This window comes from Lonchura striata, chromosome 7 (assembly GCF_046129695.1).
Source record: "Lonchura striata isolate bLonStr1 chromosome 7, bLonStr1.mat, whole genome shotgun sequence".
NCBI lineage: Eukaryota > Metazoa > Chordata > Aves > Passeriformes > Estrildidae > Lonchura > Lonchura striata.
In genome coordinates, this window is record NC_134609.1 from 19,224,430 (window position 1) to 19,248,801 (window position 24,372).

Genomic DNA, 24,372 nt, shown 5'->3' on the forward strand with positions numbered 1-24,372 from the left:
TTAGTACTACTAATAGTTGGAAGAACAACTAGATTGCAGAGGCAGAGTTTTCCATATTTGAAAAAAAAAAAGACTTTTCAGATAGGCTATGCTTCTGAAAAACTTGGCTTCTGGTATTCTGATCACTAACTGTGCCTTTGTCTGTATCCTTCCCACAGAACAAATGAAGCAATCCTTCTGGCCCTTTATGAAGCTGTTCACTTAAACAGGAATTTCATCACAGTTCTGGCACAAGTGAGTTTCAGTGGAATGTTTCCCCATTTCTTTGTAGTGGATGTCTTTGAAATCAGAGAGCCAGAAATGGAATTGGTGAAAAGATACTTTCTTTTTTTTCCCCCTTATGTACTTGTCATAGGATCAGCATGAAAGAGCAGAGCAGGCCAGGGCTGGGAAAGAATTTTTATTATATACTTCCTGCCTTGACAGTAAATGAGTAGAGTTTTGAGGTCACAGTTCATGTTGGAATGATTAATTTTTGCCACTAAATGGGAAGGGCTGCATGGAGTGCCTTCTGTGCCCTACTGATAGTCCAGTTAGGGGGAGAATGGAGTGAGCAAAGCAGTTGGTGTAGCTCTCAGAACAAATCACAGTTTTGTTAAGTTAATGTTGAGAGAAAGAGGCTGATCCAATTCCCAAATTGGATGGATTGTCCTGTATGTGTGTGCATGGACTGTGTGTTGTTGTCTGTTTGGGTATTCTTCACTTAGGGACCAATTGACATGTGACAGTTGTTTCAAATACTATTTTGTGTTCAGACTTCCTTGAACAGCCTAGCCCCTTTGGCATGGGAACCAGTCATTGGAGCACAGCACTTGTCCTTGGGCTTTTTATGGTGGAGAAACAGCCTCCTGAGGGGCTGCTCTGATCACAAGCCTCTGGATGCTTTTCTAACCACTGCGAGTTTGGAGAGGTGGTTGCTGCTGGGAGGCAGATAATGAGCCTGTCTGATCCAGTGATTGTGCTGAACAGGTAGCCCAGTGTGTTTAGGAACCTTCAGGTTCAGGCCTTTAATTTTGGTCTGTAGGTATTGCTTGTAATCCGTGAGAAAAACAACAGAACAGTTGACACCCTTCCCCAGTTTGTTCATGTCCTCATAGTGCAGCCATAGATCGCAGGCTAGACACTTGGCATGATAGAGGAGATCTTTGGGGACTCCTGACAGTAGTGGTGATGGAAGAAGTCTGGTAAGCAGATCTCTGTTTCATGGATGGTTAATTTGTTGAAGTTCCCTCCTCAGCTTTTCCCCAGTTATTCATTCCTACCACTTCTCAGAGATTTCTGCTCTTTCAGTTTTCTGTAATACTAACTCAGGCCTTTCTGTGGTCAAGATATTCCTGAGGGAAGAGAGGCATTTGGCAGGGAAAAGAGCAGAGCAGAAAAAGATCAGCTAGAGTAAAAGCTCTTAAAAATAAAAGGATAGACTAGTTACTTGCAAAAGAAGTTGAAGCAGCCACTGATCAGTGGGTTGAATTGGAGAACTGATACTCTTGGGTGGATTGTCTGTAATCCTTCATTTAAGAGAGGGCAAGGTAGGTCATGTCATGTTGAAAAAGCCTCATAAAAGCTGATGAATGCTCTTGCCTAAAGCTGGTGTCCATTGCTTGGTGCTGCATGAATGGCTTCCTGCTGCTGTGTGGCACATGGGAAGAGCAGGGATTCAGTTGTGTGGGTATCTGGAGTGTTAAGTGTGTGCTCACCAGCTGTGGGTGCTTGGGTTTGCTGCTGGGTGGCACTCTTGTGTCTCAACTGCCAGTCACTGTTCTGGAGAAAGAAGGTAAGTCCCCAAAACCTGTCTAAGGAAATCTGGCTTATGTAAGACTTCCAGTGAAAAACTGTGTTTTAAGTGTAAGTTGATAGCTATAGGGATGTAAATAATTTTTGAGTTGTAGTATGTATATCTGTGCTTCCCATAAAATATACACATTTATAGTTGTTAATAAAATGAAATATTCAAAGGCAGTGTGGAGGATATCCACTTGTGAAAAATCCTATGGAACTAACTATCATCAAATCAGCAGTTCTGTATCTTCCTTTTATTTTGAAATTGTGATGATATATTAAGGCAGATGATACATTTATGTAAAACTTGCCCTATGAAATGGACATTTTGCTTGGCAGCCAGACTCAAAAATAGCATGGCAGATTGCCTACGCTCTCACCAGTGTGGATAGGTCCGGAAGCTTGCAAAGAGTGAAGTCAAAGCAGTAATTAGGCAGGCAACTATTAGCAAAGATGAAATGGGGAGAGTGACTGGCTGATGGAAGCTGAGAGGATCAATAATGATAGTATTATTTATGTTATGCACTGTTTTCCTGCAGTGTCTTTCCTGCAGTGCTTTACAGTGAGACAGGAAAGTAATAAATTGCCATTATCTTTGAATATGAATAGATGGGGGGCAGGTGCAAGGAGAATTTTCTCTTAGAAATAGAAGTAATAGGATCGTGGGGGAAGACTTCAAATGCACATCCTTGGTTTGTTTTAGGGGGAGTTAGAAGCTATTAGGCTTTTGCAAATCTTGTCCCATTCTACATTAGGGAAGGGGATTTTTTCTGTCTGCTGGGGAGAGCCACCACTCTGATGTATTTTCATGTTTTGTGGAGTAGAGAAATTGATGTACAGTTTAATCGTTAAACATCCAAGGTCAGGAGCCATGGTCTGGTTCTTTGGAGAAGAGGTTGAAGTTTCTTGAGACTTCTTTAGTCATGTCTAGTGTGCAAGAGCATGGAACAATACAAGTAGTGGTCTGTGTTTCTAGTGCCTGGGGAAGCAGTTGACCTGTGCATTTGTGTTTTCTCTTAGAGCCATCCTGAAATGGGTTTGATGACATCACCAACGAGCCCAGTTCCAACAACACCTGTCACACCACTTGGAACCACCCCACCTTCTTCAGATGGTAAAAATGCAATGATCTCCTGAGGAAAAATAATTTAAAACTGTTAAATAACTAGCAAACTATTTTCTAGAGTTTTCAACTAATGAGGTCTGTCTGGAGCAGATGTAACTTGGTGGTCTCTTCCTGGAGTAATATATGCCTTGCTAAACATGAGCAAGATTCTTTGATCAAATTTATTTTTATTTTGCCTTGTGTATTGCTCAGTGAAATTATGCTGATATTCCTTCTGAAAATAGTAGTGCCCCAATATTTGCATGAAAGTACACCCAGCCTATTAGTTATTCTGTGTAGGCTTTTACTTATGAATATTTCTAGTGTCAGGTCCTTTGCCTGGGATTATTTGTTATTGGAACAGATTTACAGAGAATCACTGTGGATTCCTGCTTGTCGTTAATGCACTTGTCCTCAGCTTTGAATTAATTGGGATTTGAATTCAGTCTGGGTGTGGAAGTATTCCTCACTCTTATTATTGCCTTTTCTTTGATAGGCTTTGTAAAGGACTGCTTAACCTGAGATCTCTCTTCTAAATGAGATGTTATGTGTCCACATAAATATGCTTTGAAATCATCTAAAATAAAACCCTTTCATTTTAAGGTATGGATAGATATTACCTAGTTGAAGAGAAGAAATGAAATGGCTGTTTTCATGTACTTTAATGGCATCTGAGCTGAAGAGTGTTTAATGAAGGAACAGAGTCAATTTGAATAGAACACAGTTCAGAAATATTTCTGGGGAAAAGCAGCCTGGGTTACTCAGTTATATATTCAGGTCATTTGATACCCTAGTTAAGGATGATCCTCCTCATGGATGAATTCTGTCTGGTTGCCATGGATAACAAAAGCTTCAGATAAAGAGTCCCCTATGTCTCTGTGTGCATATAACATAAAATGTGGAGGGATGGGCATTTTGTGGGCTTCTGTTCAACGTGTTCATTACAAATGTATCCACCCCCACACCATATTACATGACTGACAGAATTTGTGCTTACCTACATCTACAGCTTGCTTGCATTTTTTTTCTGTATTTTTTCATTTACCACAAGACAAAACAAAATAAAAACAAAACCTCCATCCTGCTTTTAGCAGAGGCAGTGATCTTGAGAAGTTTGAGGCTTCTTGTGGCTTGTATGGTTACTAAATTTAAGAAAAGGATTTGATCTTTATGTGCAGCAATTGCATTGGGAAGCTTGCTTTATTTTTATCTGCTGTCACCTTGTTGATCTGTACAACGTGATTTTTTTTTTTTTTTGTGGCCCTTGGCTTGGTTTAGTTCGGTGGTGCTTGAGTACTGCTGTTTTAAAGATTTGTCAGAATTTTCCTCGTTTACTAAAATCTTGCAACTGAGCTGTAAAATTTGCCTATGGCTGCCAGTTAGCAAGAGGCTTTTTGACTTTGGAATGATAAGATTGCTTTCTCTTTACTGCACTAAAAAAAGTGTAGTTGAACTGTTTTGAAGTGACGTTAAGGTGTAGAAATCCATCTGTGAATTTCAGGTGCTTTTCTTTTATGCTATTGGAATAAATAAGGGTTTATATTCTACTTTGAAATTTCTCTGACTTTTAACCTATAGTGTAAATTAAGACCTGTAAAGTTTCAAAATGTGTGTTAAAAAAGGTCTGTATCATGAACCAGGATAAGTAGCGATGTGTGCTTCAGAGTGATTTCTTCCTTTTTTTTTGAGAAATGAGGCTTTTGCTAGAAACTGTTTATCCATAATATGTAAATCAAGTGTGCCTGTCACCATAGTTATCTAAATGTCAGTTTGCTTACTGTTGTTAAATATTCATTCACTACGTTCATTGTAACAGCTCAAGAAGGATCCACTGGGGATATAAATACATTTTTCAGACTTTGAGCTAAATCTTTGAGCTATTCATAATATTGGGAGTGAGAAAGCTTCCAGTCTCATTGCACAGACTTTGCCAACAGACATGGCACATTAGTAATGTGTCAGGAGCCCCAGGTCTTCAAGACTGAATGGACTAAACCAGCACATGCGTGGGCATGTGCAACCTTTATAACCTAACAGCCCCATTATGTTTTTTTATGTGATTCAAACAGTGAAGTTATATTGATCTATTTGACCTGCTGTTTCCAAGGGCTACAGTTTTGTATTGAAGGTGATTGTGTAATTCTGAGTTCCATGAGAGCCTCTGCTGTACTCTGGGCCTCTCATTGCACAGTTTAAAGAATCCTGGATTATTCTGGTGGCTTGTCTCCTTCATCCTTCTGTGCCTGCCTTTGCCCCAGTTGAAGCCTTACTTGCCTCATTACATGGTTATGAATACAAGCCTGGAATTTTGCAAGGTGTTTTATATTGAAGCAGACTTTTCTCTGAACCAAAATACCGTTGTGTACAGGATGAAATTATTTCCCCTCAGAGCCCCCAAGCTAGTCATCCAACAATCACATGTAATTCCTCACTTCTTACAAGATCCAGTCTCATGATAAATAACTTTTTCTTTCCTAAAAGGTGAGAAAAGCCGTGAGCATTCCTGAGCATAGGCAGAAAAGAGATGAGATAATACTTAAGATGTTTGTATCAGTGGTCTGCAGATCTGTTTCTGGTGCAAAAGGAGCCCTGTCTTAGGCTGTCTTTATAGCATGAGAAGAGAGGGACTTTGGTCAATCATAATGCAAACCATCTATGATGTTCTGAATGTGAGAACCTGTGAGTTTCACCCCCTCGGCAGCCAGAACAGTCATGTTATTGTCATGTCAGGACAGTTGCATAGAGCTGGAAAAAGTCTCCTTAACTCTGGAGCCTGGTGCCCTGTGCTTGCAGGCGTATCGTCATACAATCCCTTGAATTTATCAAACTCTGGCTGAATCTGTTAAATTTGTTCCCAATAATTTCTGGTTGGGGGCAGTTTCAGCATCTTGTTCCTTGGTTAGAAATATTCAACTTTACAACCTGGGTTTCTTGTCAATTCATACCTATTTGTCATGGTGTTAAGCCTCCCTTGAAATGGAGGTCGCTGTTCCTCTTGTGTTGATTTACTCACCTGTGTGTTTTGCTGTCTCACAAGAAAGGTACTCTGTTCTTCTGATCAGCATACTAGCCTGTCTTTAAACTTGTCAAAGTTTAAGTTTTTTTGTCTTTGAACACAGCTTCTGCATATTTATTCACAGTGGTTGAGACAAGGCCTCACCAGCACCTTGTGCAGGGCGTTGCAGTGTTTGTGTTTCTGCTGGAAGTGCATTTCTGTATATATGTTGTAGAACTGCACTCCTGAGCCCTTCATGTTGGTAGCTTGTCACCTCGTGATCTGATCATGGTGTTTTGTTTGTAGCTGATGAGCTCTCAGCTTGCCATGGAAATAAATCCCTGAATTCCTGACCCTATGGCTTTCATTATTTAATTTCATCTTGTGTTTATTAATTGTTCTTGTTTGTATCCCATTCTTTGTGTGCAGTCTGATACTCCTTTGTGTTTACATATCCCAACTTTCTGCCAGGTTAATTATCAGGTTCATTATCAAGCAACTGTTTCTTATGTCCAGGTCACACAGAAAAAAACCCCAAAAATTATTCTCTGAACTGATGTCTACAGAATTCAAGCAGTAATTTTTTCCCAGACCAGTAATTTCTCTGATTGTATTTTGTGTGCCAGGTCTTTGATGTGAAATAGGAAAGAAATTTAATTTAATTTAAATTTCTTTCTGGGTTCCCACCTATCTCCTTCACTTTTAATTTTTTTTATACATAAATGTATTAAGTGCTTTACTGAAGTATTCCTAGGTTAGCTCCATCAGTTTGGGGATTTTTTTTGTCTGAGCTACTTTATCTTAAATGGTATCAGACTTATCTGTCAGGATCTGCAGGTAAATGCATGATGAATGATTCCTGCTGATTTTTCTCCTCCCTTTCAATATTTCTCGTAAAGCTTTCCAAATGGAAAGGCAGAGAATGGCCCTTTAGGACAGCTCAGGCTCAGTCATCAGTAAAAATGTGGCTCAGTCACATGATAGAGGCTTGACAGCTCATAAACTCAGTGCTTCAGATGGTGCATGGGGAATGGGGGAACGAGTGAGGAGGCACATTGTGCAATTAGCTGAGGAAATGAAATAGCTTATTGTAAAGTCTAAGGCAGATGATGTCCACTGTTAAGGTGGCAAAAGTACAGCTGGTGTCCTAGAGAAACGCCAATGAACCACTGCCGGTATGGAAAGTATGTTTCTGCTTCCTTCTGGGTTAAGATGTATCTAACACAAACTGGGACTGCTTTTGCTTCTTGGTTTTTATAAATCTTCTGTTTCGGCCTCGGTTTTCTGTCTCTTTGGCTCTGCAATACTTGTTACATTATGTCTTGTGTGTTGCTTCTGCAAGAGAGACTGTTGTTGAGAGGGAAGAATGGAATTGACACAGACCTTCTGGAACTCGCATTTAAAATCTGCTGAAACAGAGAAGGGCCTTTCCTGGGCACGTCTCTTTGTAAAATGAGAATTGTGTGACTGTTATCTGTGTTGCTTGAAAGAATTAATTTGGTGTCAGTACAAATATCCAGATTTCCCTAGGCTGGACATGTTGATAAGTGCTAAAACAGTGGGGTCATCTCCCTGGGAGGAGGAGCAGGGGCAGGACAGGGAAGGATATCACTTTACTTAGAGCAGATGAAGTGGTCTCTGAGGGCATGGTACCAGTCTTCATAACAAAATCTTTCCTGGGTTGTCATGGAGGAGGAGGTGAGGTGGCCCTGCAAGTAGGCTGATGATACCCCAGACCTGTGAGTCTGTGTCTTAGTTATCTGTATAGTTATTTATTGTATTTGTATAGGATAAATGTGTCTTATCTGCTTTGTTCCAGTTATAAGCTCTGCAGAGCTGCCTTTGGATGCAGATGTGCAAACTAGCAACCTGCTGATAACCTTCTTGAAGTACAGCTCCATTGTGATGCAAGACACAAAGGGTGAGTGAATTCTGTGGATGCAGCCAACAGTGCAGGAGGGCATGAGAACATGCCTAGTGCCTCCAGAAATAGAAGTGGAGTCTCTTTATAGAAAGATAGAAGATTTCACCTTTTGAAAAAACTAAGTGATTTCTTATTGTGAGATAAGACTTAGGAAAGTAGGAGAGATGTCAGGTATGGAAAGAACGTAATAATAAATGATAATACCTAAAAGCCAAGCCTGTCTATGTGCTGAAGGTGCAAGTATATCTGATTCACAACTATCTGTCAGAAAGAGGAAAGTCTGAGACCAGAGAACTGTATTTTTAAGAACACTTAAAAACTGACTCAGAGGGCAAAGCTCATCATTAGAAGGAAGTACTTCCTTTGTCCTTTGGTTAAACAGGTAGCTCTGTAATTATAAATAGGGCAGCAGCAACTTAGACTGCACTGGCAGTAATTTGCTTGAGAAAATATCTTTCTGTGTTGTGCTTTTTGTTTCCTCCTGTACTTCTGTGGGGTTAATTTCAGCTCGCTGGAATTGAAGTATTGCTTAATCTCCTGCTCAGGGTACCCAAGGGTGCTGTTTTGCCCAGTGGTTATAAGGGCAGGACCACAGTGTGAACATAACAAGTGATCTTTGCACCGTATTTCAAGCTGTTACCGACTTTTGCTGTTAAGTTAGATATAACATCAGAAATATGAAGATCTTTGCAGAGCTATGTTACATCAATTATTGAATTTCATGAATGCTTAGCATTGAATAAGAGAGCAGGCAGTTTCCTTTTATCTACTAGCTTGCAGTGAAATTGGTTTTGGCTGTCCTGCACTTGTTCAGTAAGCAAGCTAGTTGAAGAAAAAGTAATAATTGAAATTAGGACCGGAAGGAACTTCATGCACCCCTATCTGGCTTTGGCTGGGACATAGTTAATTTTCTTCTTAGTATCTGGTACAGTGCTGTGGTTTTGGATTCAGTATGAGAATGATATTGATAACACACTGATATTTTGGCTCTGGTTAAGTAGTGCTAACCCTGTGTCAGGACTTTTCAGTGTCTGATACTCTTCCAGTGAGGAGGAGCACAAAAAACAGGGAGGGAGCAGGGCCAGGATAGGTGATCTGAACTGGCCAAAGGGATTTTCCACACCATAGAATGTCATACCCAGTATATAAACTGCAGGAGTTACCCAGAAGGGGACAGTTGTTGTTTGGGGATGGGATGGGCAGCAGACAGTGAGCAACTGTATGATGGACTGTATTGTGCATCACTTGTTTCTCTTTGGTTCCATTACCCTCTCTCACTCCGCTGATGATTTATCATTATTATGTCAGTTATTAAATTGTTCTTATCTCAGCCCAAATGATTTACCTTTTACTTCCAAGTCTTCTTCCCACTGTGGGGAGAGGAGAAGCATTGTGAGTGATTGAGCAGCTGCATGGTACTTAATTGCTGTCTGGGGTTAAACCACAACTCCTTGGAACCAAGGCTGAATCAGGTTTACCTGTATCTTTTCTCAGACAGGTTGGATGAATATACTGTGATAATGGAGCACCATTTTCAGATTATCCATTCCAACATTTAACTATACTTACTGTGAGAAAACTTTGTGTGCTTCCTAAATTCTTTGCTGTGATTTAAATTAATTACTAGTTACCTTCTTCAAGATAGATATTGAGAACGGATTATTTCCTTTTTCTATGTGTCAGCCCTTGCATATTTGAAGTCTGCTTTCATGTTTCCTCTTGCTTTTGTCTTTTGAACTAAACCACATCAGTCTTGGCTCAGTCATTTTAATATATTGCACACGTGAGGAGGGCTTACCAGCTCTCTCATTTGCTTTTCTCAGGGTCTGTCTTGCTGATCCAAGACTCCGATGGAACAATTTTATATTTTTCAATTTAACTTCTGCCCTTATTAGTCACTGTAATGTGGAAAGTCTGCACAGGGTCTTGGAAACTGCCACACAGGATTAGTTTCAGATTGAACGAAATCTGATAGAAGGGATTCGTTACTAAACAAGCCAGTGAGAGATAACTTTATTGTGTTATGAGACAGGAGTTGATGTTTCTTTCTTTCTTTCTTTCTTTCTTTCTTTCTTTCTTTACTTTGGTTCTAAGTTGTATAAGGTCTGAAATTCGTGCAGCTGACAGATCTCCTTCCCACCACAGCACTTCATGCAGTGAGCTCCACTGATCATTTAAAAAGTGTACCTTCCAAACCAATACTTATTAATTCTAATGGGTGTATTCCTGACCTTATATGTGGAGCACTGCCTTATTTTTTTTCTTGTATAAGATCAAGCATGGAACAGACTGCCCAGGCAAGTCCTTGAGTCACAATGCCTGAAGGTATTTAAAAGACATGTAGATGTGGCAGTTAGGGATATGGTTTACTGGGAGATTTGCAGTGCTGGATGAACGTTTGGACTCCATGATCTTAAAGGTCTATTCTAACCTAAAGTATTCTATGCTTCTATGTGATACCAATATAACAAGAGGAATAAATAATTCTAATTTACTCCTTCTGTCTTGAGACAGGTGAGAACACTTAGAGGGGAAACTGGTTTGTCCCACATCCAGGACTAGACAGATGTTTTGGTCCTGTCCCAGAGAGCATAATTTAATAGATGGTTTGCTAGATCCTTCTCTTGTTATCCTCCCTTGTGTCACTCAGAGGCAGCTGCCTTGGGAGAAACAAAACCTCTGTGTCATTTTCTCCCATCTGTGAAACAGGTCTCATACTGCTATACCTCCCTGTAGAAAGTGGTCTGCTTTGTTGCTTTAATTAAGGTTTCTGTGAAAGTGTGAAGTGTGTGTGCAAGTAACTGCTAGCATAGCTGCCCCATAGCTCCTGAAAATGGTCTGATGTTCATAATACAGTGGCAGAGGGCAGAGTCCCTGGTGTGAAACAGGAGCCTTTACAGCATGATCCCCAGAGACAGAAGTGGTAGCAGCACCTACAGGAATAAACAGGGTGGCCTTACAATACAAAAATAACAAGACTCTTGTGTATCAGTTTTATTCTAGGTCATTTCTCCTTCTTGCTGAAGTACAAAACTTCATACTTAAGCATTTTAGCTGAAGTAAGGAGATGGAAGAGGCTTTTAACTCTCCCATTCCAAAATTCCTCTTCACCTTACTTAGTGCTGCAAGATGAAATCATCACACTTTGGGGCACATCTTGTTAGTAAATATCTGTCCCTGAGCAGCATATAAAAGAAAACAAAACGGGTGTCAAGCTAGAGAGAACAGCCTAGCTAAGCCCATTCTGTCTGTTTTTATAATTAACGTATACACACCAGCTATCAAAGTGTTTGTCAAAGTCATCTGCAAAGAAGGAATTTGGCTGATGTTGTTTCCTGCTTTATATGAAAGTGTGTCTGACTGTTTCAGATATCCCTCTTCTTTGAGCTTGACTCTAAGGCAGATGTCTGGGATGGTGTGTTTAGTACTCCTGTGCTTTAGAGCAGCTTTTGGAAATCTTGGGAATGTGCAACATTAAACCTTCTCAGAATTTAGTTATCAGTGTGTTGTTTTTTGTTGGTTTGTTTTTGTGGGTTTTGTGGGGTGTGTGGTCCAAGCACATTGTTTTTTAGAATTAAGATTTTTAAATGTGCTTGACTGGACAGTACCTTCTAGAACATGATCTTACCTGGCCCTGCTTTGAGCGAGGATTGAACCAGAGATTTCTTCTATCCTGTGTTACTCCATGACTATATGTTGGGGTTTTTTTTGTATTCAAGGTTAAAATTGAGAGGAGTTTTAAATAATCCAAATAAAAGTTGTGTTATTCTGCCTTAGTCCATCTGTTTTGCTCCAGCTATCATTCAAGGCAAAAGCTGTTTGAAGTTGTGAGATGAATAAGAAGTTGTGAAACATCATCAGGGTGAAACTGTTGGCTTAAAATGCTAAGTCTTTGCAAATTCCCTTCTTTCATGGTTTTGCAAAGAGCAAAGTAGAGAGAGAGTCATGTCTCTCAATACTGGGGTTAAAACCTGGAACTTAGAGCATAATGTCAGCAATTCTTTTGCTATGCAGTGCTGTGCCTCTCCGAAAGCTTTGCTGCTTGTTTCATAACCTACAGCAAAGGTGATGTTTTGCTTTCCACCTTGTCTGAGGGAACAGTGTGTCTCTGCTGTGACAGAAGGACAGTATTTAGAGTATCTGTGGAAGTAAAACTGAATGAGACAGAAGCCCAGGGGGTAGTTATAATGCTGTTTGAAGTTCAAATCTGAACCTTTGTTGTTGGTGCAGACTGGTGACAAGTGGGTGGGCTTTAGTGGCCAGGCTGGAGGGTGAGTGCTTAAGACTATTAGCTATCATGGAGGAAGTAGAACTGTGAAGAATCTCCAGGCTGGGCTTTTCTTTTGCTGCAACAGCTGACTTGCTCTTCAGCCTTTCTAGGCTTGTGTGGCTTATGGAGGACTTGTTTTGTCTCCTTTGCAGATGAGCACCGGCTGCACAGTGGCAAGCTGTGCCTCATTATCCTGACATGCATTGCAGAGGTAGGTTTCTCCTGTGAAGCTGCTCAGCTGATGGTGTGTTACAGGGCTCTATCCCCCTGCCTCCTGTGGCACTGAGTGGTGAGGTCCTCTTGTACCATGTTTGCTAATGTAGTTGATGCAGTACTGTTAAAGTTGACTTGAAACTTGAAAGTTGGATCATCTTATTTGAGTTAGCCAGCTTCTGGGGATGCAGAGAAAAAAGAGTGAACCTAAGCCTTTTCTCTCTTAGCTTTTGAGTGACCCTGTGGTGTGGCTTTTAGATGAGTAATGTGCTAATGGCTTTCAGCTCTGTGCTGTTCATGGTAAACGTGGGCTGTGCCCTATCCCTTCTGCCAAAGAAGGATGCAAGTCTGAAAGTAAGTCGTGTGTTTGTAGGTCCCTACAAGCAAGACAAGTAGCTAATGTGGCAGTAGGGTGAGAAAGCAGCATCACAGCATTATGTCATCAGTCCTGGCTGAATGTGGCCCTGTCTCATGGGGACTATGTCCTAATGGCTGACTGATGTCCTGAATGGTGGTTGTGCTTATGTGGCATTTACATTTTGCTTGCTTGCAAATAAAGACCTTTTATCCTTAAAGGATAAAAAGCAGTAAGGTTGATAGACTGTGTAAGGATTCTGTAATAATGTTTCTTCAGCGTGCAGCCTGAAAAGGAATAATCTACATTTAAAATTTTTTTAATTAAATGGTTTTGGCACTTGCTCTTTAGGTGACTGCATATAACACAAGAAATTCTGTTCCTGCATAACAAGGGCATTCTTTGGTTCTGATATTAAAGAGAGGGTATATTTATTACCTATTCTGGTTGTGCATTATCTGGAGAAGACTTTAATTTAGAGGTGGTCTTGGGCTGAGATTTGCTTGATGGGTGGAACAGCTCATAAACCTATCTGCTAGTACTGCAGTAGCTTCTGGAATCAAAATGCCAGAAGAAACCTTTATCCACACAGTCACAGAACTGGTGCTGGAGAACCACCTCTTATACACCTGGAACACTTGTTAAACTTGTGACACCATGGTATGTACAGTCAGAGTTTAAATGAGCAAAGGGGGAGAAAGTTAGACTGAACTACTGCTTGTTTTCTTAGCAATTTATTTTTCTGAAGTGGAATGGGGATCAGGAGAGGTTTACTTGTGTATGATTGGAAACATAGGTGGCACAAGAAGAAATGGACAGGTGGCTTTATAGCTTGATGGCTGTATCTTGGGAGTTTGACACTGAGACACATGGGATTTGAAAGTCAACTTTCAAAGGGTGTTCAGCTTTTCATATCTCCTCCCTTTTCTTGCCCTTTTCAATAGGATCAATATGCCAATGCTTTTCTTCATGATGACAACATGAATTTTCGTGTAAACCTACACAGAATGGTGAGTCTTTTCCTCCAGATTGTTTTCTCTTTAGGATGCAAACACAGAGGGTTTGAGTATGTATGGAAAGTATATGTTGGAAATTGTATCACAGACATCTAACCTACATTGCTAAGGCATGTGGAAATACTGTCAGAAATGCAGTAGTTGTGGAATGATTTTGAAATTGCTCTCAGAATGTCTCCATTCTTCAAAGAACAAAGAGCTCTTTGCCCTGTCAGTGAATTCAGAGGCCTGCCTAGCTGGTGAGGAGCTGTGTATTAGGAGGTCTCTGAGGAAATCAGTGGTAGAAAGAATGTTCTGCCTTAATCTCCAGTAAGCATTAGCCCTCATGTGATACATAATAGCCAGCTGGAGTTAACACTGAGTGCTTTTATTTGGCTTTAGCTTCATTCTGGGTGGAGTAATTCACCTTCAGGGAGGAAAGTATTTTTTCCAGAGATTTTTCCTGTGGTGAAAGTGTCCTTACCTGGCTCATGAAACTCTGCAGTTACAAGTAACTTGAATGGTTATCGTAACTTGATGCATTGTGTCTTTGTGGTACTGGCACAAAGTTCCACCTCATCTGACAGTGAAGCAGCACTTGAAAGTCACTGTTAAAGAAAGAAACAAACATTTTACTTTATGGAGACCATACTGCAGGAATGCTAGTCATTACCCCTTGGCAACGGATTTGCTATCTAGTTTGTCTTTCTGGTCTGTTCAATGAACACCAAAGCTATTGACTACTGTACACACTGTTAAGAATGCCAATTAGACTTCTGTGTCAGAAACAAATCACTATGTTAACCAAAGGGGAGGAATGTCTGTGTGATTTGTTTTTGTCTTGGGGTCCCTCCCCTCAGTAGGACAGTGCCTTCCAGCCACACAGCTAGAGAAACAAGACCCCAGTATCAGCATGCTGAAACGCAGGCACAGTTTTGCTCCAGCCATGGCCTTTAGGGTTAGTATGTGTAAGATGGCAGCTGGAGAAAATGGCAAAAGGAAGCCTGTGCTGATTGTACAGTTAGCTTGAAAAATACAGCAATACACAGACTGTCACTTCAGGCTTCTGCTGACTTCTTTCATCTTTGTGTGTTTGAAGCCGATGAGGCATCGGAAGAAAGCAGCGGACAAGAACCTGCCCTGCCGCCCGCTGGTTTGTGCAGTGCTCGGTGAGTGTTGTCAGGGCACCGTGTGCTTGTGGCTCCTGAAGCATCTCTCGTTGGGCATTAGAAATGTGAGATTTGAGGATTAAATGGAGCAATGGATAGACTTAAAAGAAAGACAGTTACATACTAAAGATGTTTCCAGCAATCCATGCCCATCTTTGTGCTTGGCTATCTCGCATAGAAATCCAAGATTGCAGCTCTGGAGCAATAAATCGTATATACATTTACAGAAAGTTTTACAGACACTGCTTGGCCCATTTGAACTGAGTTTTTAACAAGAGGGAGGGCAGTTGATTAATAAATTTAGCGTTTAGGTGAGTGTGGTAGCAATGACAAGTACTTTGTAGATGATATGATGATGTCAGACTTACGGTTCACAAAAACATAATTGTAAATGTGTTGGCATTGAGCCTTTTCTGAGCCAAAAAAACAAGAGGAATGTCAGTAGCTAGGATTGGTTTTGCCTGTGGATATGGAGGCGTAGTTGAAAGCTTTTCATGCAGCACATGATTAAGTTGTGACTCTCGTTAGTGTGGAGGCCAAAAGCACATGTGGGTTCAGAAATGGATGGAGCCTGGATCCCTGAATAGCTGTTCAGCCTGATGGTACAGAAGCAGTCTTAGACTTCAACATTTTCAAATGTGATTATTGAAGCCAAGACACAGCTGCATGAAGAATCTTTCTAGAGCTATCAGATCCCATACACTCTTCACCTGCACTGTTTTTTGTCACTGTTGAGTCACACTGCTGGGCTGTTACTGCCCTAGGAGGTTACAGCTCATGATTGTTACCAGTGGCTTGGTATAAGCATTTCATGCTGAAGTTGGGTTGAACACACCCCCACACACATTCAGTTATCTTTGATTAGGTTCTCTCAATTGTATTTCTATACTCTTTGCCTCTTATCTTCATACTGGAAGCACTTAAATGTTAGACACATTCTCCTTTTTTCCCCGAATTAGTCTTAAGCAGAAGCTTAGCCTATATTGAGATCAAACTAGCTTTACTTGCTTCAGAATTTGTTTTAGGAATAATAGATGTTATTTACAATGTCTCTTTAAGTAGCATCTAGGTTGTGCATTGTTTCTGAATAATTTTCTAAAATGCGCTTCTTAACGGAATTTTCCATTAGTGACAGGGCTTGAAATATTGCTTGAGCAATTGTAAATATCAGAATTCATGGTGTAGTCTTTATTTGACTAATAGTGGGGGAAACCATATGGGGAAGCAGTGCCTCAAAGCAAATTACAGTATATATCCTCAGTTTCCAGGAGGTTCTTTTCTAGTTCTAGCAAATGTCTAATATTCTTTAGAACAAACAAACAAAAAAGTGAAGTCCCTTTCATCTAAGTAAGACTATTGTCTGGTAGAGATAGGTAGGTGGGGCAGTTTGACTTCCTTGTAGTCTACTAAAAGCTAACAGTAGCCAGCTCAATACTTACTTTATCATTTTCTTTTCTGTCAGATTTGATGGTGGAATTCATTGTAACACACATGATGAAAGAATTTCCTATGGATCTCTATGTGTAAGTGTCTGTGGGGTAACTCACTGTGATTTCATTTGAAGTTTGAATTTACGTAGAATCCTGCTCATAGAGCAATCTTCTGGCTGAAATAACCCTTTGTGGCTGGTGGGGAGCAGGATGGCTTTTCAGAACTCTTACAGTAACTTTTTCTACTTCAAAAATTCTCTGTGTGCCAGAAAATTGAAAGCAATTGAATTTCAGACTGTTTTCCTAATCTACTTGATCTAACACAAAGAGCTTTTCAGTCTAAAAGAAGTTTCATAACACAGAGTCATTGCTGCAATCCCCACTTCCCAGAAGATGAATCTTGGTCTAGAAACAGAAAAGACAGTTTTGAAAAAGTGAGGATGACTGGCATGAGGCCTGGAAGGCAGTGGGGAGAGGGAGGGAGGTATAAGCCTGAAATGGCCTGCTAAACAGAAAGGGCTAAAACAGCAATGGACAAAAGGAGACAAGAGGACAGAGCTACTCATGAGCACTCCATGTGTCCCACAGGGGCCTCTCCAGTGCTTTGTACTGCTTTAGCCTGGAGGGCAGAAGTAGAATTTAGGCAGTTTGTTGGCTTTACTCTGACTGTTTGTACAGTGCTCGATTTCCCCAAGGTGTGAACAGCACTATATTCTGTAGGGAAGATAGAGACACATAGGATGTTTTCCCATCAGGTAACTTTTCAGCATATTCTGATTTTGCCCAAAAAACTTTGCAATTACACTTCCTTTTCAAGGGTTGTAGAGTTCAATTGAGTTTGTGAGAATTTTATTTTTTTTATTACAATTGCATAACTAATTGTAGATAGGTGTAATGCTCTGGAGTTTCACAAGAAAGGTGTGAAATGCTTGGACTCAAAAGCAACATCACATCTAGAAACCCCATAGCACTAGAAATAATGAGCAGTAGCAACCATCAGTGTACATTTGTATCCATTTACTTTGGCATGTTTGTGCAGTCCTTTCACTGTACTCCTGTCTGAAACCATCCCATTGCAGACAAAGTTGGTGTTCTGAATGCACAAGTAGTGTCATGCTTCTCTGCAGTACATTTAAGAGGTGACAATATGAAGCTGCACAAGGCTGGGCATATTAATATTTAAGAGAGAAATCCAGGTTCCTTACATTAAGTACTTTTTGTCCATTATTTCTATTATGAATCCTCAGCACAAAACTTTTACAAACCAGAGACCCCACACCAGGATGGATAACTTCATAACTTGACTTACAGCCAAGCAGATGCAGAGGTGAAAAGGTGCTGGGCATTGACCAGTACCACTAATACCAGAAATAGGAAGTTTCTCCCCATAGGGGTTGCTGTTCCTGATCTGAAGACAGCTATCTATCCTAGCTGTGTTGCTTCCTATTCTTGGTTGAATTTGTGAGAATCCAATTTGAAATGCAGCACTTAATGTCAAGCTCAGTGATTATAAATAGTTTAACCTTTATTCAAAGTTAGTTTCAGTTCTTGCCTTACTGTGGTATTTTTGGGATTATCTACAGGTCTGAAAAGAATAATGCATGCCTTATGCTTATTTTTTTGCTACAACCTTGTTTTAAAGCCTCATCTTGAACTTTTCACCTAATTTTGAATAAATTCCATGCAGATTTTTAGAATTTAATTTCTCCGTGTTTATCTGATGTGCAGTGTCTGTCATTGGTCTTCAGAAAGATGTGGGTTTTAATGAGATAATGTGTTTTTGAGAAATAGGGATTTGGGAGGAAAGGGATTTTTCCTTTTTTTAGTCTTCCTTCTGTTTTTTCTATATGTTAATATCTAAAAATCGCTTGGCCTGACAAATTCAAATTTTTATATATTTTTTGTCTTGTCCGTAACGATAGTGTTAGAGAATTTACTCACTGTACTGTATTTTTAATTTGGATGTTATTTGTGAAGAATGTTTATGCACCTAATAGTCTGTATGAACACTAAGTGCTATAGAGACCTACAGGATCTGGAGTCTTGAAATGTTCACTACTTGTATTTTGGGAGATTCCAAAGCTTGCAGTGTACTGCATGAACTTTCCAAAGCTCATACTTAATTTTTTTTAAAGAAGACTGGAAAATTTGATAGAAATATATTTATTTTATTTTTTAACGTAATTAAACTGTACACCTCAAACTAAGAATTTTGTAGTTTTTCTGACACCCTCATTTCCTTTAGCCTCATCACTGGGACCAGAGAAATGGAGAAGCTCCATTGTGGCCAAATTTTACAATAGCTTGTAGTATCTCAGATATATGGAGACTGCAAGTTGATGCAGTGTTGTAACTAATTTTGTAGAGTTTATGAGGCCCTTAGGTTACTGTAGCAGAGAGTGAAAAGTATTTCTTGAACAGCAAACATGCATTTGTGGTCAGTCCTATCCTCTTGAGTGTAAACTGGCATACAGGCCCCTTTTTCCATTTTGTCAGAATCTTTATTTGTGAGTGTTGATTCCTCTTAGGAGGCCAAAGTCACAACTCCCATCCTCCTCTGATAGTCTTTGAATTTGTCTTTGAATTTCCCTGCTGCTGATTTCAGCAATTTTTCCAGGCTTGCTGTAGAATTGTGGGAAGATGCAATGTCATTAATCCTTTGCCCTCTCTTTTCCAGACGGTGCATTCAGATTGTTCACAAGCTGCTGTGCTACCAGAAGAAATGCAGAGTGAGGCTTCATTACACTTGGAGGGAGCTCTGGTCAGGTACTTGGCCTCTGCAGAGAGTCAAATAGGAAAAACCCAAAGTGCTGGTGGTGGTTTTGTGGCCGTGACTGATTGTTCCATTGCTGCAGGGTTGAAAAGGAAACAGCAGTTCTGTTAAAGGATTTTTATGTTGCTTCTTAGTTGCTACATGCAAATTGCCTCCTTTGGAAAGCCAGTTCATTATCATAATGGTAGCTAATTTACTTTCTTGTCTTCCATGCTCACTATGGTATCCAAATGTCTTTGTTTTTCTTTTCCATTACCTGAATCTCTCTTTACTTGATTGGAGAAATTGGAGTAATGTTTTATGGAGTAGTGTTTCTCTCTCAGATCTTTGTGAATAGAAAGGAGGTAGGCTCTTGGGTAAAGGGAGATGGACCTTGCTTTTCCTTTTACTGCAAGAGATGCTCACACATAGAATAGTGTATGCAACTCCTGGAGAGAGCAGCCTTGAAATGTCAGTGTGAGGGAAGAAAGGCTTTTAACTCTGACCTTTGAGTTGATGGTAGATAGTCTGGTTCATGCCACTTGCATCCCAAGATAGATAAATAAGTATTGTGGAGTCTGACATAATCTAGTGGACAGCTTTGTAGGACTCTTATGATGCAGTCATTGCATGGGAGGTCTGGGGAAGGGAGTAGGAGAATGGATGATGAGACCTAACAGGCGTCTTTGGTGGATATGGTCTGTGCTTCAGTTCTTATCCAGCAAGCAGTGAAGTAGCTCAGCCAGGAAAGTACAGTTAATCCCCTTGCTGTTGTGGCTTAAACAAGAGCTTTATGAAAATTCAAGGGAACACGGACCTAATTGTGTACTCCTGGAGCTGTGCTTGAGACCTAGGATCAGGGACTTGTCTGGTGTAATGCAACTCCCATCACAAATTGGAGAGGATGGCTTTTGAAGGAGGCAGTGATCAGTGTTTTGTGAAGCTGTTCTCAATTGACACTGAGTACTTCCTTCAGTAGCCTTGCCCAGCTGAGATGTAGGTGCTGAGAAGTGAACTAACAACCTGAGTCATTTTCAGTTACTGAATTTTCACCTTATGTGACATGAGGCCCATTCAGACTTCCGAAATTATTCCTGCAGAAGGTGAAGTGGGTGCCACTAATTAAGGGATTAGTGGTTCCTTTTCAGTTGTTTTCCTCACAACAGAGCCCCTTGGCTGTAGTGTAGTTCCAGTTCAGGAGATGAGTGTGTGTCACACTACGACACAAAAAAACTCACACATTTACCCTAGATGTAAAAGAGGGAAAAGAGGAAGTTTTATTTTTGACTTTATAATATATAGAATTTTAAAAGTGATAGTGGATTGGAGGATGAAGTTGTTACCTGTCCAACCACACTGGTTAAACTAACTGTCTATTCTCTCTTCTCACAAAGGAGAATGCCAAAGAATAATTATTTACATGACAAGTGTGTGAGGAACTTTAGTAGAAATATGTAAACATTAGAAGGCATAGAAAACTTTTAAAAGAACTTTAAAACTTTTGAAAGAACAGGGTGACAAGTGTGTACCATGTGGATGTCTGTTGTAAATGGAAATTGTATCTGACAATGTGTGTGATATCTTAGCATTTACAGTGAACCAGAGCCATTTCTATTTGGCTAGGCTGGCCTGGGTCTTTTCTATGCATTGGCAGAATGGAAGTTTGAAATATAGCACCTTTTGCTTGAAAGTATTGTTCCACAGTTTAGGGAGCACACTCATAGGCATCTTTGCATCCTTAACTTTCCCTATTTTAGGGAAGGAGAAAAAAATTAACATACTCACTACACACTGAGATTCAGCATCTTGGGATATTCTTGTTAGCTGTGTCTAATTAGCTGGTGTTTACATAGACCTTTTGGAAATATAAAGTGCCTCAGAAGTATTAAGTACTGCACATGCTTTGAAAGCAAAGCAGTAATACAAAAATACTTGGGTTGGTCAGGTTTCTGTGCAGGAACTGAAACATTGGCACACCTGATGCAGCTGAAGAGCTCCATACTTAGGATAGATTTTTGTGTATTTTGGGTGATCCTCTTCTGGGAGTAAACTACTACAGAATGTTTCAAAATTATTATTTTTTTAAAATAGGATGTTTAGGTGAACAGAGATATTCTTCTGTAGCTGCTTAAGTGGTTTATGCAGGCTGGAAGACCCTGGGTGAAATGATACATACAGCTATAAAAGGACAGGTCCTGGCTGCTCCAGGTGTGCTTCTAGAATGCTATATAAGTTGCAGAATAAATGCTAATTGCCAGCCCTGTCTGGAGATCTGTTTCATACTTAACTCTTACCCTGTCAAGGTTGCATTTTGATTACCCAGAATGCTGCTGCCTTTGATGTGAAAGAATGTCTCTTTCTGTGGTCTTGATCTGTGTGACGCACAATTCCAAACCAGAGCACAAGACTTCTGAAGTATTTTCTGTCCCTTGTATGACCATCAGGCTTTTATTTTGGATTGAAGAATTGCTATCACTGCTGCATGAACAGCTAAAAGGGAGCAGCTGTTCACTGTAAGGTCTGAGATACCAGGTTGCCCCATCAGGTGTGCTTTACAGAAGGTCTTCAAGCCCACACTTGTCTTCTGGAATGACAAAGTGTGTGATGACTTAAGCAATGTCCCTGTGGTGCAGTGTGGATAATAGCAGTAGAGGCTCCCCAACAGAGCTGAGTGGAACAAAGAAGCTGGAGGGAATTTGTGTAAGGAAGTATTGAAAGAAACGGAGAGAGTTCTACCTGGCACATAAAAGGAGGAGAGTTTTTTCAGGCAGAAAATTGAGTGGGAGAAGACAAAGAGAATACTGGGGGTAGGTGGCCAGTGTCGGGTGCGGAGGAGCGGAGGTAAAGGCTGTAGCTGGAAGCAGTAGCTGTGTGTGGAGCCTTCTGCTCACTTGCCAATTCTAATGTTAGCTAATCTCTAATTAAGGAAAGCCACTTGGGAGTCATCTGATGGATTGATGCTCTTCCTTTGTGGATGCTTTGTCTTCAGTATGGAAGGCCAGCAGCACTTTGACAGTTTCTGCGTTTATTCTGTTTGATTTTAATTTTCAGTGATGGCAGAGAAAAGCAATGGAGCCAGGTGCTTTGGCATCTCTCAGGACACATATCATACTGTTTATACAGTCTGTGATACTTTATACTTTTTTGGATATGCTACTATTTGGCACATTGTTTCCATATGATCTTATTTCTGTTGAACTTTCTGCTGCAACATCTGAGCTTAAAGAAGAACAATATTGTTACAATCTGTGGATGTGATCCAGCCTGAGCTTCTCTATTAGAAAATTTTTTTCATATTAAGTTTAGGGACCAGGGCAATGGCACTCAAAGCAGTATAAATCTCTGGCTGTGCTGACCAGATGACCAAGAATGTTTAGGTGACAGAGAAAGATGCAAGGATTTGAGAGCTGGAAGCAGGATTGACAGAAAGGAAAATCTGTGGGTGGCAACAGTAGTGTGTAGAAGCTGGTTCTAGCTAAAATCAGTGTGAAAATAAATATCAGATCACTAGTGGAGTTAAATTCTGGAACATCTTAAAAAGAGAGCTGGAGAGTGAAAAGCAACTGTAATCTGATTAACCTATGAAAGTGATTGGCTAAGGTAGACCAGACATTCAGATCAAGAAATATCTCTTGATCTTAGTTCCTATTTAGTTGCCCTTTTCAGCAGTCTGTTCACTTCTGTTCCACCAGTGATTAGTGTGCAGCTCTTCCCTTTGAATGATATGGAAAATCTTCAGGTTTTTCACCACTGACAATGTACCATTCTGGTACTAGCTGGTACTAGCCTGGAAATTTGGCCAAGGTCAGAAATGCTGAGTGGACCCTGTTGACCTGTTTGCTTGCAGACATTTTGGCCAAGTGGAAGTCTCCTGGACTGTTATGCCAGGTATCTTATTATATTTAAACATTGATTAATTGAATGTCAAGTGTAAGGTCTTTCCTAGAGCCTATTAGGAAACTTGGGAACAGCCAGTTCACTAGTCTCAGAAACAGCCTGTTATGCCCAATGTTCTTGGGCTGGTTTGTACAGCACTTGAGTGATGGACAGTGCTATATGTGTTTCTGTTGCTGTCAAGCATGTATGAGCTATGCCAGAAGAGTTTTCATGAGTCATTTAAGCTTTTTATATAAAAAGACCTCATTTCTTCAACTCCTCCCACTTCAAAATTAGCAATGCTTGAGCAATTCACACTGAGCTTAGGGGGTGCAGGTAACTTCTTTGCAGTTGCTATGGTTTGCTTTAAGCAAAAGCTGTGTTTAAAGAAACAGAAAAGCAATGCTAATAAAGACTTCTAATAGCAAGAGTAGAGCCTAAAAAATCTGAATTATAATAATGGTGATATAGCTATTTATTGGGGTAGTTGAATGCAAAGTAAGATTAACAGTGAGTATTGCCATTAGTAAATGTTGAGGATTAGTTTTCAAATTGTTTTAAGATTACACTGTAGTTCCTTATCTGGTAGTTTAGTTAATTTGGTAGATGCAGAATGCACTGTTAAAATAAGGGTGCTTCAAATACGTAGCACCATCAAGAAGTTAATTTTTCTCCTTTTTCATGTTAGGGTTATCAAAGCAGACTTCTACAATGCTACTAGACAAAATACACTTTTTTTTTTTTCCCTTTTTGTACTCTTCAGATCTTTTTGCCAGGTTCTGTATTTATAACAAGGATAGTATTGCATTCAAAAAAATTTTGGGTGCATACTAAAAATATGAGAAGTTCCTCTGTGGAAGATGTTAAAATAAAGAAGCAATTCTTTATGAAGGAGAATCTCCCCCTGGACTTTCAGTATATATAATATTACCCTTATGCAGTGCATATTTAAAATTGTATGGCTCAATCACTTTGCTTTATTATTTTTGCAACTGAAATGTTGATTACTGAGGGTGTGTTAGCTGTGTCAGTTGTGGTTTTACAACTGTTGATCAGGTCTGCCTCAACCCTCTGATTTATGTTGCTGAGCAGACTGGAAGTCAGGTGATGTTGTATCTTCACTCCATCTCTAATCTGGCTGTCACTGTCACTTTCTGCAGCAGCTATCTGGCAAGGGAAGCTTTTCATCTTGCAGCTCTTGTAGAGACAGGATTCACACACTGGTGTACCAGACAGTTGAGTTCAGTGGCAAAGTTCCTGGTCACTAGATGCCATGAGATTTTGGAAGACCATAGAGCAGCTTGGCCAGTTAGCAAATGATTTAGTTTCTCACCCAAACTAAAGGCTACTAAAGGCTGTAACTGTTTTGTGCCATGGAATACGTACCAGGAGTTTGCAGCCCTTAGGGGGTCCTGTTTTCTTTATTATGGGAGTGCTGATGCTTGTGGTATGTGGTACTGTGTTGGCCTAAGCTGGGTTCAGGAATGCTGTTGTTAATCCTGTTATCCA

At 40.2% G+C, this 24,372-nt stretch overlaps 1 protein-coding gene across 2 annotated transcripts in view; it reads left to right on the forward strand.

The window, feature by feature from the left end:
- Nucleotides 1–24,372, forward strand: part of ARMH3 (armadillo like helical domain containing 3) — a 123,273-nt gene that overhangs the window by 19,763 nt on the left and 79,138 nt on the right. For both annotated transcript variants that reach the window (XM_021536380.2, XM_021536381.3), the window contains exons 13-20: nucleotides 159–234; nucleotides 2,800–2,893; nucleotides 7,699–7,800; nucleotides 12,226–12,284; nucleotides 13,586–13,651; nucleotides 14,736–14,805; nucleotides 16,268–16,328; nucleotides 18,913–19,001. In XM_021536380.2, coding sequence (XP_021392055.1) covers nucleotides 159–234; nucleotides 2,800–2,893; nucleotides 7,699–7,800; nucleotides 12,226–12,284; nucleotides 13,586–13,651; nucleotides 14,736–14,805; nucleotides 16,268–16,328; nucleotides 18,913–19,001 — 617 coding nt within the window. The remainder of the gene's footprint in view (nucleotides 1–158; nucleotides 235–2,799; nucleotides 2,894–7,698; nucleotides 7,801–12,225; nucleotides 12,285–13,585; nucleotides 13,652–14,735; nucleotides 14,806–16,267; nucleotides 16,329–18,912; nucleotides 19,002–24,372) is intronic.